The 18,963-nt window shown below is 38.8% G+C and overlaps 1 protein-coding gene across 1 annotated transcript; it reads right to left on the bottom strand.

Annotated features, from left to right (window-relative positions):
• Positions 1–680: 680 nt before the first annotated feature.
• On the bottom strand, positions 681–10,189 carry rnf208 (ring finger protein 208). Its single transcript, XM_051413360.1, has 2 exons — positions 9,321–10,189; positions 681–2,868 (listed from the first exon to the last, which is right to left on the bottom strand). The coding sequence occupies exon 2, from the start codon at positions 1,832–1,834 to the stop codon at positions 1,058–1,060; it is 777 nt and encodes a 258-aa protein (XP_051269320.1). The 5' UTR covers positions 1,835–2,868; positions 9,321–10,189; the 3' UTR covers positions 681–1,057.
• Positions 10,190–18,963: the final 8,774 nt, after the last annotated feature.

The following is an 18,963-nucleotide window of genomic DNA, read 5'->3' as shown; positions in this document are numbered from 1 at the left end:
TTACACTGTAAATATCATGCAATATAAATATAACTACCTGAAATTCTATTCATTTGAAATTCATTTTGTCTTGGTGTTATACGTGAGAGAAACATATCCATCAAATACCAAAATGCACCACATGAAAGAACAATCTGACTATAGCCCGTAGTTAAATATGAAAATATATTTAGGGAAGCAAATATGTCAGCAACCGTTATGGTGATCAATCCCATTAATCATTTAGTCAATAAAATGTCAGTTCAAAACCCAAATATAATCACTTTACAATGATATAAAGTTAGATAATCCTCACATTTGAAAAATTGGATCCAGTAAAAGTGAACAAAAATGATCTAATCAAACAATTCATTACTTATCAGAATTCCTAATGATGAATTTTCAGTTGACTGTTTGGTTTGTCCATTCTGGGCTACTGTAGAAAGATGGCGGTTCAACATGGTGATCTGATGAAAACACAATGATTCTTATTTCCAGGTGATTATACACTAATGAAAACATACCTGTGAATATTATATCCCATTTCTGCCAATAGATCCTCCTCAATGTTACACACGGCAACATACCTCAATATCTTGTAAAGCGTTAATTAATCCATTCGCTAAAAACTATAAAAAAAATAAGAAAAAGGAAGCCAGAATTCTGCACCTTGACAGATAACAAGTGTAGGCCACACAGAGTTACTTTTAGATTTATTTAATCTTTATTCACCTAGGTTGGGGGGATAGACCTCCCCTGGCATTCCCATGTAAAGAGATGTCAATGACAAACACGTCCAACCAAACGAGAGAGGGTGAATAGGATTCCAGTCCATACATAAAATACATTTATTTACTATTTATTGAACCACCGGCATCCATTAGTCCCACACAGTATCCATCTGTGCTATTAAATATATAGAGATAACATCTGTGGAGGGATTTATTTACTGTATGTGTGTGTGTGTGTGTGTGTGTGAGAGAGGGGGGAGATTGGCAGAGAGGGTAGAGCTTATAGACGAAAAGAGTGTTGGGAGGGGGGGGCAACGTCGAATCATGCCTGCAGTGTCCCCCCTTGTCTACATGATGCCACAGGAGGACAAGGGGTTGGCGATCTGGCAGGTGCAGGCTGACTGGCAGTATTGGCGCACAGTCTGGTAGCAGCTGCGGTCGGCATCCCCGCCCCACTGCACGGGCCCGTTGGGGTCAGAGGGCAAGCGGCTCAGGATGCTGGTGTTGATGGCCAGAGCAGCCAGGCCATAGTCAGTGAACAGCACTGTCTCACGCCGGCACGTGGGGCAGGAGATGAACTTGTACTTGGGACAGGACTCGTAGAGGATCTGCAGGCACTCCTCACACACCGAGTGCAGGCAGGAGAGGATGCGCGGACGCTTGCCGGCAAAGTTGTAGGTGTGACCGCAGGTGGGGCAGTCCAGCGGCTCGCAGGGCATGACGGGTCCCGAGGAGGAGGAGGAAGAAGTGGAGGAGGAGGTGGAGGAGGAGCGCAGCACATACTGGTTTACTATCACGTCTTCCATCTTGTAGTGGAACTGGTGGTAGCAGATCTCGTTGGCACTGGTTTTGCGCTGCGCCAGGAAGCTCTGCTCCCTGCGTGTCACGGGGGCCGCCGGGGACACCATAGGCCGGGGGGACCCTGCAATGTCCAGGGTCAGGTCGCTGCAGGCCTGGTTGACGATGATTTCGCCTTCGCCTCCGCCGTCCCACGCCACTCTTGGGGGCGGGGCATAGCGCGGTTGGGTGACGGGCACAGGGCACTCCCTGGGGAACTTCTCCGACTGGATGATCTTGACGGTGTCCATGGGGATGGTGACGGGCTGACGTCTGAGGCAGGACATTCGCACGTTTGTTGGAGGTGGAAGAGAAAGGGGCTGTGGCTCAGTGCTGGACAACCCTGCACGGTTCTGGGCAAGGGGAAAAAAAGTGGGCTCTGTCTCTGAAGTCAGCCATTCGAGGGGACATGGGGACGGATGGTTGCCTCCATGTTTCCCTCAGAGATCCCCCCTTCTGGTGGGCGCTACTGTCAGCCTGAGTCTTTGTGAGGGGAAGACAGATAGAGGAGCTCAGCCAGAGCACCGCAATCCGAAGCTCTTATTCTGTCACCGCTGATATGTACAGATGATTTAACAGTCCAGCTTACAGTGTTTGACCAGTGTTGACTACTTAAAGGTAGTTTTTGTTGTTTCTAATCAATGATGCTGATGTTCCTGTGCTGTCTCTGATGGCTATTTGCAGAATATTCACACACAAGGACAGTTAGTACTTTAGCACAAAGATATGTTCTCACTCAGTGATAACACCAATAAATAATCTCATATGCACACAGATGCTCACATATATACATACAGTACAGGTTGGTGGATTTCTGCATTCACAGAGTGGGGAAGGGGAGGGGTGGTTTCAGGCAGTTCGAGAGGTATTGTCTTAAACTATATCCTGTGGCCTGCCAAGGAAACTCTTGCCTTCTCAAACTAGCCCTTGCATGTGTTTCTTGCTTAAACACCCGCCTGACTTCCTGTTTTTGGCTGCGGGTGTGTGTTACACGTCAACTTGAGTGTGTGAGAAAGAAAGAATACGTTCCAGTCTTTCTCTCTGCTCTTGGTCCAGTTTGTTCAGGTGACCCTGTGTGACCCTCTAGGTGGCTTGTTGATAAGAAAGAGGGAGGTGTCCTATAATGCTCTGCTGGAATGACTCCTTCAAGCTCCAAGGCTCCTGAATTCCTCAGAGGTGGGAGTGAAGGTTTTATTTCGGACTTTCAGACAGTCCTCCCAGCTGAGCAGAAGATGTGATAACAGTCTGAAGGAAGCCTCTGTGCTTGTCTCCCCCTTTTTCAGTGTCTCAGACTCGTAACGTGTTCCTTTGGTCCAGCTACCTGTGAAAACAGAAAAGAGATTTATAAATATACATGCATTCCCTGCTATGATAAACACATTATGTATAACATTTGGTGAATTAACAGTTGAACAGCAACAGGATAAACAGAACAAGCTCATTTAAAACATTTTGCCATTTTCATTGTGTTTCATAGACAGAATATTGGCTGTGAGATACTAGTTTGACTGTCTCTATAGTGAGAACATTTGAAATTCATCTACTTTAGAAAGGTGATTGATGTGAATGTTTTAAAGTCTGATGTATCCCTATTTGGTTCATTTTCTTTTTATGTATCTGATGACAGAGGCTACAAGGATGGCTCATTCCAGGGAAAAAAATATTGTCCCATTTCCTTCTGCATCTTGGCCACTGCCCAGGTTTGTCTCTTTAAAGAGATAATTATCATGTTGCCACACGCTCTTGGCCACAGCACAGCACGCCATTCTTTTGAATAACCACAATCAGTGAGCTACAAAGTCGGAAGATTATTTTGATATGTGGGGAAATTTGGCATGTGAATTACAAAGGAAGCACATCTGTTGTATGTCTGACGTCTGGTGAGTTTAACTCAGAACACACAAATAATTTGCTTTTTAGGGCAGCAGCGAATGATGATCTTCATTAGATGAATTTAGAATGAGTCTATATCAGATCCCAGAGCTGTTGTCTTTCAACGGCTCATTTAGTCAATTACAGTAACCCAGAGGTATACGCTACAAGTGTTTTTTTATTTAAGGAATTACTAATTAATTGGCGTACTTCTTTCTACGGATACAAGAGATGATCTTATATAGATAGATAGATAGATAGATAGATAGATAGATAGATAGATAGATAGATAGATAGATAGATAGATAGATAGATAGATTTATTTATCCCGAGGGAAATTCAAGTATCCAGTAGCATACAAAATACAAAACATACATTAAACAAACATTAGACTAAAATTAAAATCCCTAACCTTGAGAATAGAATGAAAAATAAAATAGAAGATAAAATATAACGTATTATATATATATATATATATATATATATATATATATATACACTTAGTGTCCACTTTATTACCTGTACAGGTTAATGCAGTCTAATACAACTGTTCTGACACTTTTATGATGTCTATAATGTTTTGTTGAGGCTGTCATATTTTAGCACTGAGGTCACAGTTACTGATGGTGTGATACAGTCATATTAGGTGTTTCTATTTTTCTGTCCCCTCATTGTATGTGAATACGTAGGACAAAAAAATTGCAACACCTCTCTATATATAATGTAGTCCAGTACAACACCACCTTTAACTATGACCTTAGTAATACACGTATAATTGAATTCACACGTTTCTGACGTAACCAAAAGCTGAATGTTATGAGCTTCGTAAAGACAGGCGTTATGGCAGAGCTGTTGTTTTAGACTGAATTCAATTGTACAGGTGTACCTAATAGTGAATAAATAATGTGGTACATGTGTTATGAACTTGCTTTATATATTTGAGCTTTTATCATTTTGCAGATTTTCTATGTATTAGCAGACTGGCTTGTTTGTTATTCAGTTGGTTTACTGGCTAAATTCAATTTAATCCCCGTTGTTACACTTTCACAGAGTCTGTGGAGAGAGTGGTGTGAAAAGCTTATACGCAAAACTTTCACATTTAAAGACTGTTGAAAAGCTTAAAGCTTAGTCATAATAACATCATTTATAGAAGGTCAACTTTCTTGTAAACTGCACAAATTGTGATACTTGTTGTGGTCCTGCTTTTGTCATACTTCCTGCTTTCTTTCAGCATCATCTTGCGAGTTGCGTCAGTTTGACTCGAACATGCGTGGGAACAGGTTACAATCCCCGTTGAGGGTTTGTGTCATACTGTGTGTGGGTTTAAGTGTATGGATGAAAATGTTTAGTTTGACCAGAACAATAGCTGCCAAACAGCAGAAGAGGGAGGATGACACATTAATCATTCTGTGCACGGCTGTCAACAGCGATGATTCATTTGAGGAAAAAAAAAAACTGAGAAGAGGAGGTGACCTACATGGTGAGAAAGAGAGAGTGTGAGAGAAAGAGAGTAGAGGGAGCGCATCGCTGGTTCTGGTTTCTATTTATGGTTTGTTTATCTATGTACCTCTCAGTGGTTTCCTGCCCCCAACCCCTGCTGAAGATTCACACCGAATGAGAGAGGTGTACCTAACAGGAGGAAGTGCCTAACCCCATTATTTTCACGTGATGCAGCGAGCCATATTGGGCAAGCAGGCAGATGTTTTTTCTCTCCACTTTTATCCTTTCTCAATACATTTTCCGACATATTTGTACACTCCTCACTCAAACACAACGAGCTGTTAGCTAAAATCATTCACAAGCTTAGAAACTGTGTTCCTCCAGCACTGCAGTGCTGCGATACTGCTCCCAAAATAGCCTCTGTGTCTATCTCATCCTCCTGCAAACGCAGTGTGCATTCATACACGTTTATCAAGCTGGGTGTTTACAACAAAATATTTTCCTGTTATTTCCATCCGAACACCTTGATAGTGATATGTTTAGGGGGCGATGTTTGGCGCTTTTATAACATATTTAAGCAAGACATTTTTGGGAAACAATCATCATGAATGCGTATGATGTCCTTGTATGTATGATGCAAGAATGTTTTTTTTTTTACAAAATCTTTAAAAGTGTAACAATTAATAGGGTTATTAATTCAGCCTGTATGATCATTAAAAAGCCAACTTTTTTACGGCACTATATACTATATGGAAAATGTAATTGATATTCAACATAATGAACTATCATTTGAGACTAAACTCTTCTCAAACATGTAAAAGTAACCTTCAAGAATTAGCAGCTACTTTTGTTTTTAAGTTCAGATTGTTTGAATCATTCATTTGGACATTATGAAAAACAGTAGACATATTTTTGATCATATTGTCATAATTATGGCCAGATATTAAAATAATATGTCTGTAACACTGTGTATCTAAAAGTACCTCATGCTGGTTAAGCAGATTCTTAATCTGGTTTATTTATTCCAGAACAGATATTTACTGGTTTAAATAATAATAATATTGCCACTTTTTACAATATTTAGGCAAAATTCCGCTTTGTGTATCGAACGCTGAATATTTGAGTTGAGTTTTTACTTATTTTGCTACATAAAAAAGTGTCATGTAGAAAACCAAGATATAAGATATCCAAACTGTTGCTTTAGTACCTGAACTCAGAAATAAAATCTGCATGTTTTGAATGTTACCCTAAATGATACTACAGTGATGTTTTTCCCAGCTCAATACATGGTTATATGAAATTAGAGCTCGACCAATAAATCTGCTAATATTAGCTTATCGCAGATGTATCTGTATTGGTGTTTATATGGGCCAATAGGTAACACGAAATATGTCTGTGGTAATTCGTTAATGGTGTCAGTGTCAGAATACAAACACATTTAAGGCATTTAAAAAAAGTCTCATTACTTTATGTTCATGTAAAATTAACATGGAAACTATCAGCTGATACATCATATCAGTTAGGCTATTGTTAGAAATTCAAATAATCAGCTTCCCTTTTCACAGATATATGTCTAGACACATTTTGTGGATATAAACAGCTTGTGAAAACATGTCCGCCTGGTCGTGGCAGGGGTTGAGTTGATAAAGCATCCAGGCTGCACAAGGAGCCTTTGAGCCTGGGAGAGATGAAGCAGCTAAAATTACCCTCTAATTTGGTGACAGTGCTATGAACAGGGCTGATAACTGATGCAGGCTGCCTGCTGATGGGCCAGCTTTGGCGCAGCCTCTTCCTAATCGACAGAGCCCTCTCCGGTTATGTAAGGAGCTCATCTCCGACCTAGCCACCATATTAACATGGTGCTGCAGCTCTCCCACAGTCTTGACATTGTGTATGTGTGTGTGTGTGTATACATAGCTCTGGATCCCCTCCCTGCAGAGGAATTATTACACTAATGAAATCATGGCAGGCATTTGACCTCGTCATCCCAAGCAAGAGGAGGAAGAAGAGGAGAGCTGACCACAGAGATGTCAGGAGTCTGTCTCAGCAGCAAATTCCTCAAACAATTAAACACACACAGAGCTGCATACACAGTATGAAGTCACACACACATATCCTAGAACATTCTCGCCCTCAGACGACTCCCCGTCACGTACACGGCACCACCCTTTACATACCAGTGGACACACAAACAAACAGATAACAAACAGATACGATCCACTAAAAGGAATATTTTTAAATGTGTATATCATGCTAGATTTATCTCTGACTGATTAAACTGACACAAACACACATCTGACGAGAGAGAAACACACACACAGCTTCAACCGCACGCCTAGAACATTCCTATCCTCTCACACTCCCACTATATTCCTTCATTACACGCACACACACACAGCTTGGGTCCTCATGATCAGACTGGATAGATTCCACCTGTGCTGATCGGAGAGCAGGAGAAGGGCACCATGTTCTGAATGAGTCATAGAGACCCTGCATCAGTCTGTCTCCCTGCCTGTCTCTCTCTCTCTTTTCTCTGAATGGAAATCTGTCTCTAGCTATTCAACCCTCCCTCTATCCACCATCCATCCATCCATCCATCCTTGTCTATATGTGAGCAGTCTGTCGGCCTGGCGAGAGCAGGCGGTGCTGGTCTTTGTGCCTCCACACCACAAACCAGCAGTATGTCAGGTATGCCAGCTATGTTGAGATGTGTATCCACATTCATGCTTTGGCTGGTAAAAAAGACGCGCTGCACCTCTCCTCGGACCTGCGTGGGGTATTATGTTATTGTTTTGATTACGTAACATGTCATGACCTTAGCGTGATCTGAGGACAAATCCTCAGATTTACTGTATGTTTGCTGGCTGCAGCCTCTCTCTGGAAATCATAGCGCTTGCAGGGATTGAGTGAAGAATTTGGAATGATTTTAATACAGGAGGATTTGCTTTTGTGGCATATTTTACCATTTGAAAAGTATATGAAGTGTGGTTTTGCATAAATGCAGATGACAGATGCATCTTGGTCTCTTGCTTGTTTTTATGTCCCTAGTGCAGCCAGAACATATAATTAAATTGAAATGATTTCCTTTTTGTATATTTATTGATTTTAAATGTCAAGCCTTTTCCCAGTGGGCTTCTGTTTACAATCATTTTGGAATGAGGAATCGGTTCATCATTCACAAATAACATACAGTCAGGCTAACGTAATGTAAATACCGAGATTTAAATACATGTGGCTATTTCTCCCAGGATTCAGGTCCAGATATGATGTTTGACTTTAATTCTTATATTTACAGCCAGTCCATCAAGCTGTAATAACACGTAATTATTCCACAAGCTGCTGTACAGTGGAAAAAAGTGCTTAGTGAGGTGTTGTTTTTAATAATTCAGCCCGCTGTCATTCATGGCAGACATCGGCCATTTTGCCTCGCAATTCATTACAGCCAAGTGCTCTTTGTTCTCGTCTATGTAGCTCTCACAGCAACATGGCAGAGCTGCACACTGGCAGAAAAATAAAAGCAATAACCATCATCACTCTGCCTGACACAGACCTCATAGAAGATTTATGAGGGAAAGGTTCAGCAAATGTCCAGCTCTTCAATAACAACAGTGGCTTGATTGATAAAGGTGATTGATTTTCCGTTTCAGCGGGCTGTCTCAGCACGGGGGTTAAGGTGGATGGCATTGTTGATGTCGTGTGAGCTGAGACTCAGGAGGGACCGCGAGATAGAGGCGAGGTGGCCAAAATATTTTGGACCGTGTGAGATGGAGCAGCTTTAGCATGTGGGAGGGGCGTGTGCTCAGGAGCAGCAGTTATGCAATCGCAGCATGGTGTACCCAGCACTCTGACTGCAGCGCCAATGTATGGCCAATATGGAGATGCCTTAGTGCTGCTGACAGCTACAGAACAGGCCGTTCCTGCCCTGTCCCTATCACACCCCCCCCTCGCCTTCCTTCCTGCCCCCACTGTCTGTCTGTGCAGAGGTCTGTGAAATGTCATAACCGCTGGAGACATGACACCCTGAAGATACCATCAACACCCAAAACTCACACATTAACGTTGTCTTATTCACAGTTTCTCATCATCATTTCTGGTCAGTGCAGATAAGCAGGTGTGCAGGTGTGTTTTGGTGCATGTGTTTGTGTCTCCATTCATGCATCCTGTGTGTGTGTGTGTGTGTGTGTGTGTGTGTGTGTGTGTGTGTCTCCAAAATGGATGGCCATGATGCAACAACCATGTAAATCCCAGCTTAACGTAACAAAGCAAAAAGGCAAAGACCTCCTCTATCTATTTGATTCCCGCACAAAGAGAGATACAATGAAAGGAACGTTAGTATGAAACCCCACATGAGGCAGCCCCACCTCACAGATCTGAAACATACAGGTACAAACTATAAAAATGAACACACAGAAAAACCTCAGTATCTCCTGAAACACATGCAACGCCTTTTCTCATGCTCACCTGTCTGCCTACGCACTTCTCTTGTTTCAGTCCTTTCTCGCCTTCTCTCTCCTGTTCCAGTTGTTGCTGTCGACGTTGTTGATGCTGTTCTGTGAAGATAATACCGAGTCGCTCAGTCTCTTTGTTCAGTGGATGTCTCACCAGAGGGAGGATGCTCTCTCCTGTCCATTTGACTCTAGCAGGACGAACAACAAGCAGCAACGAAGGAAGGAAAACATGGAGGAGATGTAAGATGGAGGAAGCTGTTGCAAGGTGGATGCGTCATGTCTCGGGCTGCTTTTTCGTCGAGCTCCGCATCCCTCGCTCCTCTTCTCCTCTCCTCTCTGTTACCTTTGTCTTTCACTCTCCCACCCTTGCTCCTTCTCCTCCGAGCTGTGGCTGAGTGTCGCCCTCTGGTCTCTCTTTCTCCATCCTTCTTCCCAAGCCTCTCAAATTATTCAGCTTATTTTGTGCAGCGACCTGAGCTTCTTTGCTGTGTTTCTCTGCGTGTAGGTTCCCCTTCTCTTCCTTCCTTCCTTTCGTCTAGTCTTCAGGTTAAACCTCTCTTCTCCTTCGTTTCCCTCTCCTCTGCTGTTATCTCTCCTCTCGTCTCAGCTGCCGTTCATTACTCCTCTTTCTCCTTCTCCGTCTGTTCCAGTCAGTGCGCCTCACAGTCACACATGCGCAGTGTTTTCACACATACATGCACACTCACACTCTTTCCCTCTCTGTCTCTGTGCCTCTGGCTCCCTTCTTATGCATGTGGCTTATTTTTCATGCCCACCCCCCTATCTCTCTTTCGCTCTCTCTCTCTCTCGCGCTCTCTCTCTCTTTCATACACACACACACTCTCTCTTTCTCTCTCGTTGCTCTCTCCCGCTGCAGCACACACTGCAGTGCCTCTGCAGGCAGGATCACGTTTTCTAGTTGCCAGATAAAAATATTTCAGCCAATGAGGAACAATGTTAGCCACCCTCCCCACCCCCCTCCCCGTCTAAACACACATATGCATGCACACACATAAACACAGATGTACATTTATACACAAACGTGCACACAGTCATCTGAGATATGAAGGCTTTGCACCGAGAGCCATGAATCATATATTACACACCAGCCAGGCACACAGGAAATACAGGAAGCTGGTTCAAATAGATCTAATCTAAGCAGTACAGGAGATCTGAGAAGGCAAAACAAAGCATAAATTCACTCACAAATTAACTTTTTATCAGGCTGCTGACTGGAGGCTTCAGAAAAACAGATCCATCATAATCAACACTGACCACATGTATCTCATTCATGTTTGCAGACATGTTTTTTCCTACAAGCAGAACCTCAAAGCAAAAATGTGAAAAACATAGCAGAGAGGTGTCATTTGTGTTAATTCCTTCTTGAGACTTTGAATCCCCCCTACCCCCCAAAAAAGTTTTTTTTTAAATTCACTTAGAAACTTGAAGGCAGCATCCTAAGCTCCCACCCCAGATCTAGACATGCAGTGATGTTGCATAACGAGGATTTTAATAAGTTTTGTATCTGCTCAAGCCTTCATGCTGACCAATAAATAAGCCTCAGATCAAAGTGGGGGAAAAAAACACGATGCGATTTTTCAATCCATGTTAGAGGGTTATGCTTGTATAATATGGGCATCAAATACATAATGTAGCGAGAGGAAATGGAGCAATAACTCACAGGGAATAACAGAACACCAAATAATCCCGTTTGAAGGAGTTTTTGCAATGAGTACCGTATAAACTTGCTCTTCTGTAGTTCTCAGAAGTTTGAGGAAGATTCTCAGTATCTGCTGAACACACATTGATGCAATGCAAGTTCCTCAAACTGGTTATTTGGAATGCTGTTATCTGTTATACTCTGGTATCTCTTGTTCCTTTTAACCAGCAGCCTTTTTCAGAGCAACTGTATGTGAACGTTATTGCTTTTCCAGAAACAAGTACTATGAGAGATGGAGACAACACCTTACTTTAAGTCCCCTTTAGCCTTAATAAACAGTATAAACATTTAATAAAATGTTTATTGCACACTATAATGCAGTTGTAAGCAGATAATTGTTTTCTGATGTATTTGCCAATAACTAGCTATAACTCCTCCATAAGTGGATGCCTGTGTATAAACAGACAGGCCTATGGAATGACAATATACATTAGTATAATACTAACAATATCAGACGTCTTCATAAGAGATGTTATTGTTGACAAATACTGCACATCAATATTAACATGTCCTTTTAGCTGCCTATAACTAAATTATGTTAGTGTGTTATAAACTGTAAACCATTAATTATAATACATGTTTGTATTATTATTATTGCTAAATATGGAAAGTAAAGTGTTACAAGGAGTCAAATTTAAAATTCAGTAACTAAACTAATCTCTCAGTAATGCTCTGTTACATTTTGAGGATATATTCAGTTTACCAGGAGTTCGATGGAGGGTTGGTAGTTTCATGGATAGACTGGACTGTATTAGCTTGGCACCAGGGGCTGAAGTGTGAGGAGGCAGCTAGCTTCTGCAAAAGAGGAGAAACATACACACTTAAAAAGTCCATTTGTTTACGCTAGTTGGTTAGTAAAAACCTCCAACTGTAATGTTAGACTAGCTGTTCAGTAAAAAAAATCCAACTGTAATATTAAGCTAGCTGTTCAGTAAAAACCTCCAACTGTAATATTAAGCTAGCTGTTCAGTAAAAGCCTCCAACTGTAATATTAGACTAGCTGTTCAGTAAATGCCTCCAACGGGTATATTAGACTAGCTGTTCAGTAAAAAAAATCCAACTGTAATATTAAGCTAGCTGCTCCGTAAAAAAAAACAGACTGTAATATCAAACTAGCTGTTCAGCAAAAAAAAATCAAACTGTAATATTAAGCTAGCTGCTCCGTAAAAAAAAACAAACTGTAATATCAAACTAGCTGTTCAGTAAAAAAAAATCCAACTGTAATATTAAGCTAGCTGTTCAGTAAAAACCTCCAACTGTAATATTAGACTAGCTGTTCAGTAAATGCCTCCAACGGTAATATTAGACTAGCTGTTCAGTAAAAAAAAAAAACAACAACTGTAATATTAAGCTAGCTGTTCAGTAAAAGCCTCCAACGGTAATATTAAGCTAGCTGTTCAGTAAAAGCCTCCAACTGTAATATTAGACTAGCTGTTCAGTAAATGCCTCCAATGGGTATATTAGACTAGCTGTTCAGTAAAAGCCTCCAACTGTAATATTAAACTAGCTGTTCAGTAAAAGCCTCCAATGGTAATATTAGACTAGCTGTTCAGTAAACAAAAAAAAACTAAAATCCAACTGTAATATTAAGCTAGCTGTTCAGTAAAAGCCTCCAACGGTAATATTAAGCTAGCTGTTCAGTAAAAGCCTCCAATGGTAATATTAGACTAGCTGTTCAGTAAAAAAAACTAAAATCCAACTGTAATATTAAGCTAGCTGTTCAGTAAAAGCCTCCAACGGTAGTATTAGACTAGCTGTTCAGTAAAAAAAAACTAAAATCCAACTGTAATATTAAGCTAGCTGTTCAGTAAAAACCTCCAACTGTAATATTAGACTAGCTGTTCAGTAAATGCCTCCAACAGTAATATTAGACTAGCTGTTAAGTAAAAAAAAAAAATAACAACTGTAATATTAAGCTAGCTGTTCAGTAAAAGCCTCCAACGGTAATATTAAGCTAGCTGTTCAGTAAAAGCCTCCAACTGTAATATTAGACTAGCTGTTCAGTAAATGCCTCCAACGGGTATATTAGACTAGCTGTTCAGTAAAAGCCTCCAACTGTAATATTAAACTAGCTGTTCAGTAAAAGCCTCCAATGGTAATATTAGACTAGCTGTTCAGTAAAAAAAAACTAAAATCCAACTGTAATATTAAGCTAGCTGTTCAGTAAAAGCCTCCAACTGTAATATTAAACTAGCTGTTCAGTAAAAGCCTCCAACGGTAATATTAAGCTAGCTGTTCAGTAAAAGCCTCCAATGGTAATATTAGACTAGCTGTTCAGTAAAAAAAACTAAAATCCAACTGTAATATTAAGCTAGCTGTTCAGTAAAAGCCTCCAACGGTAGTATTAGACTAGCTGTTCAGTACTAAAAAAAAACTAAAATCCAACTGTAATATTAAGCTAGCTGTTCAGTAAAAAAAAACTAAAATCCAACTGTAATATTAAGCTAGCTGTTCAGTAAAAGCCTCCAACGGTAATATTAGACTAGCTGTTCAGTAAAAGCCTCCAACGGTAATATTAGACTAGCTGTTCAGTAAAAAAAACTAAAATCCAACTGTAATATTAAGCTAGCTGTTCAGTAAAAGCCTCCAACGGTAGTATTAGACTAGCTGTTCAGTAAAAAAAAACTAAAATCCAACTGTAATATTAAGCTAGCTGCTCCGTAAAAAAAACAAACTGTAATATCAAACTAGCTGTTCAGTAAAAAAAAATCCAACTGTAATATTAAGCTAGCTGTTCAGTAAAAACCTCCAACTGTAATATTAGACTAGCTGTTCAGTAAATGCCTCCAACTGTAATATTAGACTAGCTGTTCAGTAAAAAAAAACAACAACAACTGTAATATTAAGCTAGCTGTTCAGTAAAAGCCTCCAACGGTAATATTAAGCTAGCTGTTCAGTAAAAGCCTCCAACTGTAATATTAGACTAGCTGTTCAGTAAATGCCTCCAACGGGTATATTAGACTAGCTGTTCAGTAAAAGCCTCCAACTGTAATATTAAACTAGCTGTTCAGTAAAAGCCTCCAATGGTAATATTAGACTAGCTGTTCAGTAAAAAAAAACTAAAATCCAACTGTAATATTAAGCTAGCTGTTCAGTAAAAGCCTCCAACTGTAATATTAAACTAGCTGTTCAGTAAAAGCCTCCAACGGTAATATTAAGCTAGCTGTTCAGTAAAAGCCTCCAATGGTAATATTAGACTAGCTGTTCAGTAAAAAAAACTAAAATCCAACTGTAATATTAAGCTAGCTGTTCAGTAAAAGCCTCCAACGGTAGTATTAGACTAGCTGTTCAGTAAAAAAAAACTAAAATCCAACTGTAATATTAAGCTAGCTGTTCAGTAAAAAAAAACTAAAATCCAACTGTAATATTAAGCTAGCTGTTCAGTAAAAGCCTCCAACGGTAATATTAGACTAGCTGTTCAGTAAAAAAACTAAAATCCAACTGTAATATTAAGCTAGCTGTTCAGTAAAAGCCTCAACGGTAATATTAGACTAGCTGTTCAGTAAAAGCCTCCAACGGTAATATTAGACTAGCTGTTCAGTAAAAAAAACTAAAATCCAACTGTAATATTAAGCTAGCTGTTCAGTAAAAGCCTCCAACGGTAGTATTAGACTAGCTGTTCAGTAAAAAAACTAAAATCCAACTGTAATATTAAGCTAGCTGTTCAGTAAAAAAACTAAAATCCAACTGTAATATTAAGCTAGCTGTTCAGTAAAAGCCTCCAACGGTAATATTAGACTAGCTGTTCAGTAAAAAAAACTAAAATCCAACTGTAATATTAAACTAGCTGTTCAGTAAAGCCTCCAACTGTAATATTAACTAGCTGTTCAGTAAAGCCTCCACTGTAATATTAAGCCAACTGTTCGTAAAAATCTCCAACTGTAATATTAAGCTAGCTGTTCAGTAAAAGCCTCCAACTGTAATATTAAGCTAGCTGTTCAGTAAAAGCCTCCAACGGTAATATTAGACTAGCTGTTCAGTAAAAAAACTAAAATCCAACTGTAATATTAAGCTGCTGTTCGTAAAGCCTCCAACTGTAATATTAAACTGCTGCGTAAAACTCAATGTATATTAACTAGCTGTTCGTAAATGCCTCCACGTATATTACTAGCGTAAAAATCCACTGATATAAGCTGCCTCCGTAAAAAAACTTAATACACTCGGTAAAAAATCACTGATATGTGCTCCGAAAACAAACTTATACAACTAGCTGTCGTAAAAAATCCAACTGTAATATAAGCTAGCTGTTGTAAAACCTCCAACTGTAATATTAGACTAGCTGTTCAGATGCCCCAAATGACTAGCTGGTAAAAAAAACAACTGTAATATTAAGCTAGCTGTTTAAGCCTCACGTAATAACATTAAAGCCTCCACTGTATATTAAACTAGCTGTTCAGTAAAGCCTCCAATGGTAATATTAGACTAGCTGTTCAGTAAAAGAACTAATATAACTCCAACTGTAATATTAAGCTAGCTGTTCAGTAAAAGCCTCCAACGGTAATATTAAGCTAGCTGTTCAGTAAAAGCCTCCAACGGTAATATTAGACTAGCTGTTCAGTAAAAAAAACTAAAATCCAACTGTAATATTAAGCTAGCTGTTCAGTAAAAGCCTCCAACGGTAGTATTAGACTAGCTGTTCAGTAAAAAAAAACTAAAATCCAACTGTAATATTAAGCTAGCTGTTCAGTAAAAAAAACTAAAATCCAACTGTAATATTAAACTAGCTGTTCAGTAAAAGCCTCCAACGGTAATATTAGACTAGCTGTTCAGTAAAAAAAAACTAAAATCCAACTGTAATATTAAACTAGCTGTTCAGTAAAAGCCTCCAACTGTAATATTAAACTAGCTGTTCAGTAAAAGCCTCCAACTGTAATATTAAGCCAACTGTTCAGTAAAAATCTCCAACTGTAATATAAAGCTAGCTGTTCAGTAAAAGCCTCCAACTGTAATATTAGACTAGCTGTTCAGTAAAAGCCTCCAACTGTAATATTAAGTTAGCTGTTCAGTAGAAGCCTCCAACGCTAATATTAGACTAGCTGTTCAGTAAAAAAAAAACTAAAATCCAACTGTAATATTAAGCTAGCTGTTCAGTAAAAGCCTCCAACGGTAATATTAGACTAGCTGTTCAGTAAAAGCCTCCAATGGTAATATTAGACTAGCTGTTCAGTAAAAAAAACTAAAATCCAACTGTAATATTAAGCTAGCTGTTCAGTAAAAGCCTCCAACTGTAATATTAAACTAGCTGTTCAGTAAAAGCCTCCAATGGTAATATTAGACTAGCTGTTCAGTAAAAAAAACTAAAATCCAACTGTAATATTAAGCTAGCTGTTCAGTAAAAACCTCCAACTGTAATATTAAGCTAGCTGTTCAGTAAAAAAACCTAAAATCCAACTGTAATATTAAACTAGCTGTTCAGTAAAAGCCTCCAACTGTAATATTAAACTAGCTGTTCAGTAAAAGCCTCCAACTGTAATATTAAACTAGCTGTTCAGTAAAGAAATCCAACAGTAATATTAAGCTAGCTGTTTATTAAACCACAGTGTCTTGTTCTCTATTCCCATGTGTGAAATGCAAAAGAGGAAACTGTTTTGGAGGCTTTGGCGTTGCTTAAAAGTTGTTTAACAAATAATATAATAATAACTGAAGTAACGAGCAAATGACTCTGCTGTTGAGTAATTATTAAAATAATTAAATTAACTTTGTAACTGTGTAATATGAGTAATTGTTTACATTTTCTTGTTCAACACTGCTAATGACAAAATAAACATCAACCAAATGGTCATTAAGTCAGCTAATTTATTCAGAACTGGGTCTTGTTTGATCAGATTTGATAGACCTGGACGGTGATTAACAAACAACTGTCATCAGACTTAAAGTTTAATTCTGATTGGCGCATGGAAATACACATCATAAGTCCCACCAACATCAAACAAGTCAGACGAACACAGACAAAAACACAAACACAGGAAATAAATGTAGCTATATATATATATATATTATATATAGCTACATTCTTTAGAATAAGAAACTGATTAAATTTCATTTTCAGGGACATTATTCCTTCTTGAAGAAACAATAAATTAAAGGAATCTTAGAAAGCCATTATTGTACCACCAAACTTATTGCCATGTCTGAGATTTACCATTTACATGGCTTATATTACAAATTAAATTAAAATTAAGTGTAATACATTTTTTAAGCAATAAAGTTCTACAAATATGAGTAACTTATTGAAACTACTTAAGTACATCTAGTGGAGATGTAGGAGATATGAAAAGCACTTGCAGGAAGGCTAATTGTTAGAACAGAGTGTTATTATTAACTATTTGCAAATGTCAGTGGACCAAAACATTACAAACACGTGTGTGTGTGTGTGTGTGTGTGTGTGTGTGTGTGTGTGTGTGTGTGTGTGTGTGTGTGTGTGTGTGGGAGGTTTATGTGAACTCAGTGGACCATAAACTAAGGTTGGAAGTCAAGGTCTTTAGAGGTATTTTCTTCTTTAAGAATTTTCTTATTGCAGTTTTAAGAGGTCAAGTGCCGTTCAGAGGTAGCTACAAGGTACTGAAGACCTATATAATTGTGGCTGCAGGAACAATGATTTCTACATTACCTGTTTCAGTAAACCAGTTCCAAGGCTGAAAAAGATGATTAATCATATTTAGTCAATAAAGGAATACTGGTTATATTTAGGTATACTTTGTAGTTATATATATTATATATATGTATAATAACGTTGGGATTAGAGTGGCTTTTGCAGAAAATACACTGTAGTTGACCAAAATATGCAATATTATAGCTGAATTAATTTGTAATGTACAATTTATTTTGTAGCTTATATGTCACAGTTACATATCTGCTATAAATACCTCATCTGTTTATTGTTCATTCTGAATATTAGAGTATTTTGATGTATAGGAGTATCAAAACATACACTGTAGCCGGAAGTGATCTCAAGTTTCTTTGCACGATTGCAGTAAATACAGTGTCTGGTACCTGAGGTGTGATCACAACTTATTGCTGTCTAAAAGCTTTCTACAATAGATTAGTTTAAGCCATTTGAAGTTTGTCTTGCAGTGATCAGCATGGAGTAATGTAGTATCTTGTCCTATGTAATGAGGCTCTTGTGCCACTAGGAGGCCACAGTGTTTTAGTTATCTTATCTTGTGATATTGCTTTTTATGATTAAATGTTGCTTGTGGTATAACCCTGATTGTAATGTATCATGCACCTGTACAATTTCATGAAATCTAACATGATTGTCATGATTCATGTTTGATGGGACCACATATGAGAAATTAAGTGGTAATTGTTGGGATCACACATAGTTTGTAGAGTCTGTATCTTTCTAATCATTGGGGTATAAATATTGCACTGTGATGGGTGTTTAGGCTGATATAACCTTTACATAGTTATTTGATCATTTATCTGTGAGATAATCAAATGACCCTATAATTATAAGACTTAGTTCAAGGGAGGACAGGACAACAAATACTAAACAAACTACTTCATACTCTAATGTTATTATGCATCTTTTTTTAACTCTTATTTCCAATTTCAAAAGGACCTTCTGCTAACACACTTGTGTTGAAATGTTACATGTTGAAAATCACCACCTCAAATGGCTACTGTGTGGGCCCCATGGAGTGAGACATCTCAACCACTTTCTCAGACTGGTAGTAGTATACATACTCCACAGTTAACAGAGTAACTTAGCAAGCAGAATGGGTTAACAAAGCTGGAAAGAACATACATATACAAGAAAAAGACATACAAAAGGATTTCTTCATCAGTGCTTTCATTTCATTCAGGCTTTTCTTCTTCAGACAGTGGCTAACTGGCATAATCCTCTGCATGCAAAATGTCTCTTCCTTCCATTACTCATCGCTGTGGGTAAAAGTGTCTGCCAGATGGCTATTTGGTACTAGCACTAAAAACG

The sequence above is a fragment of the Dicentrarchus labrax genome, unplaced genomic scaffold (genome assembly GCF_905237075.1).
Source record: "Dicentrarchus labrax unplaced genomic scaffold, dlabrax2021, whole genome shotgun sequence".
In the NCBI taxonomy this organism is placed as follows: Eukaryota; Metazoa; Chordata; class Actinopteri; family Moronidae; genus Dicentrarchus; species Dicentrarchus labrax.
Note: the sequence above shows the minus strand (reverse complement) of the source record. Positions and strands in the feature narration are given on the sequence as shown.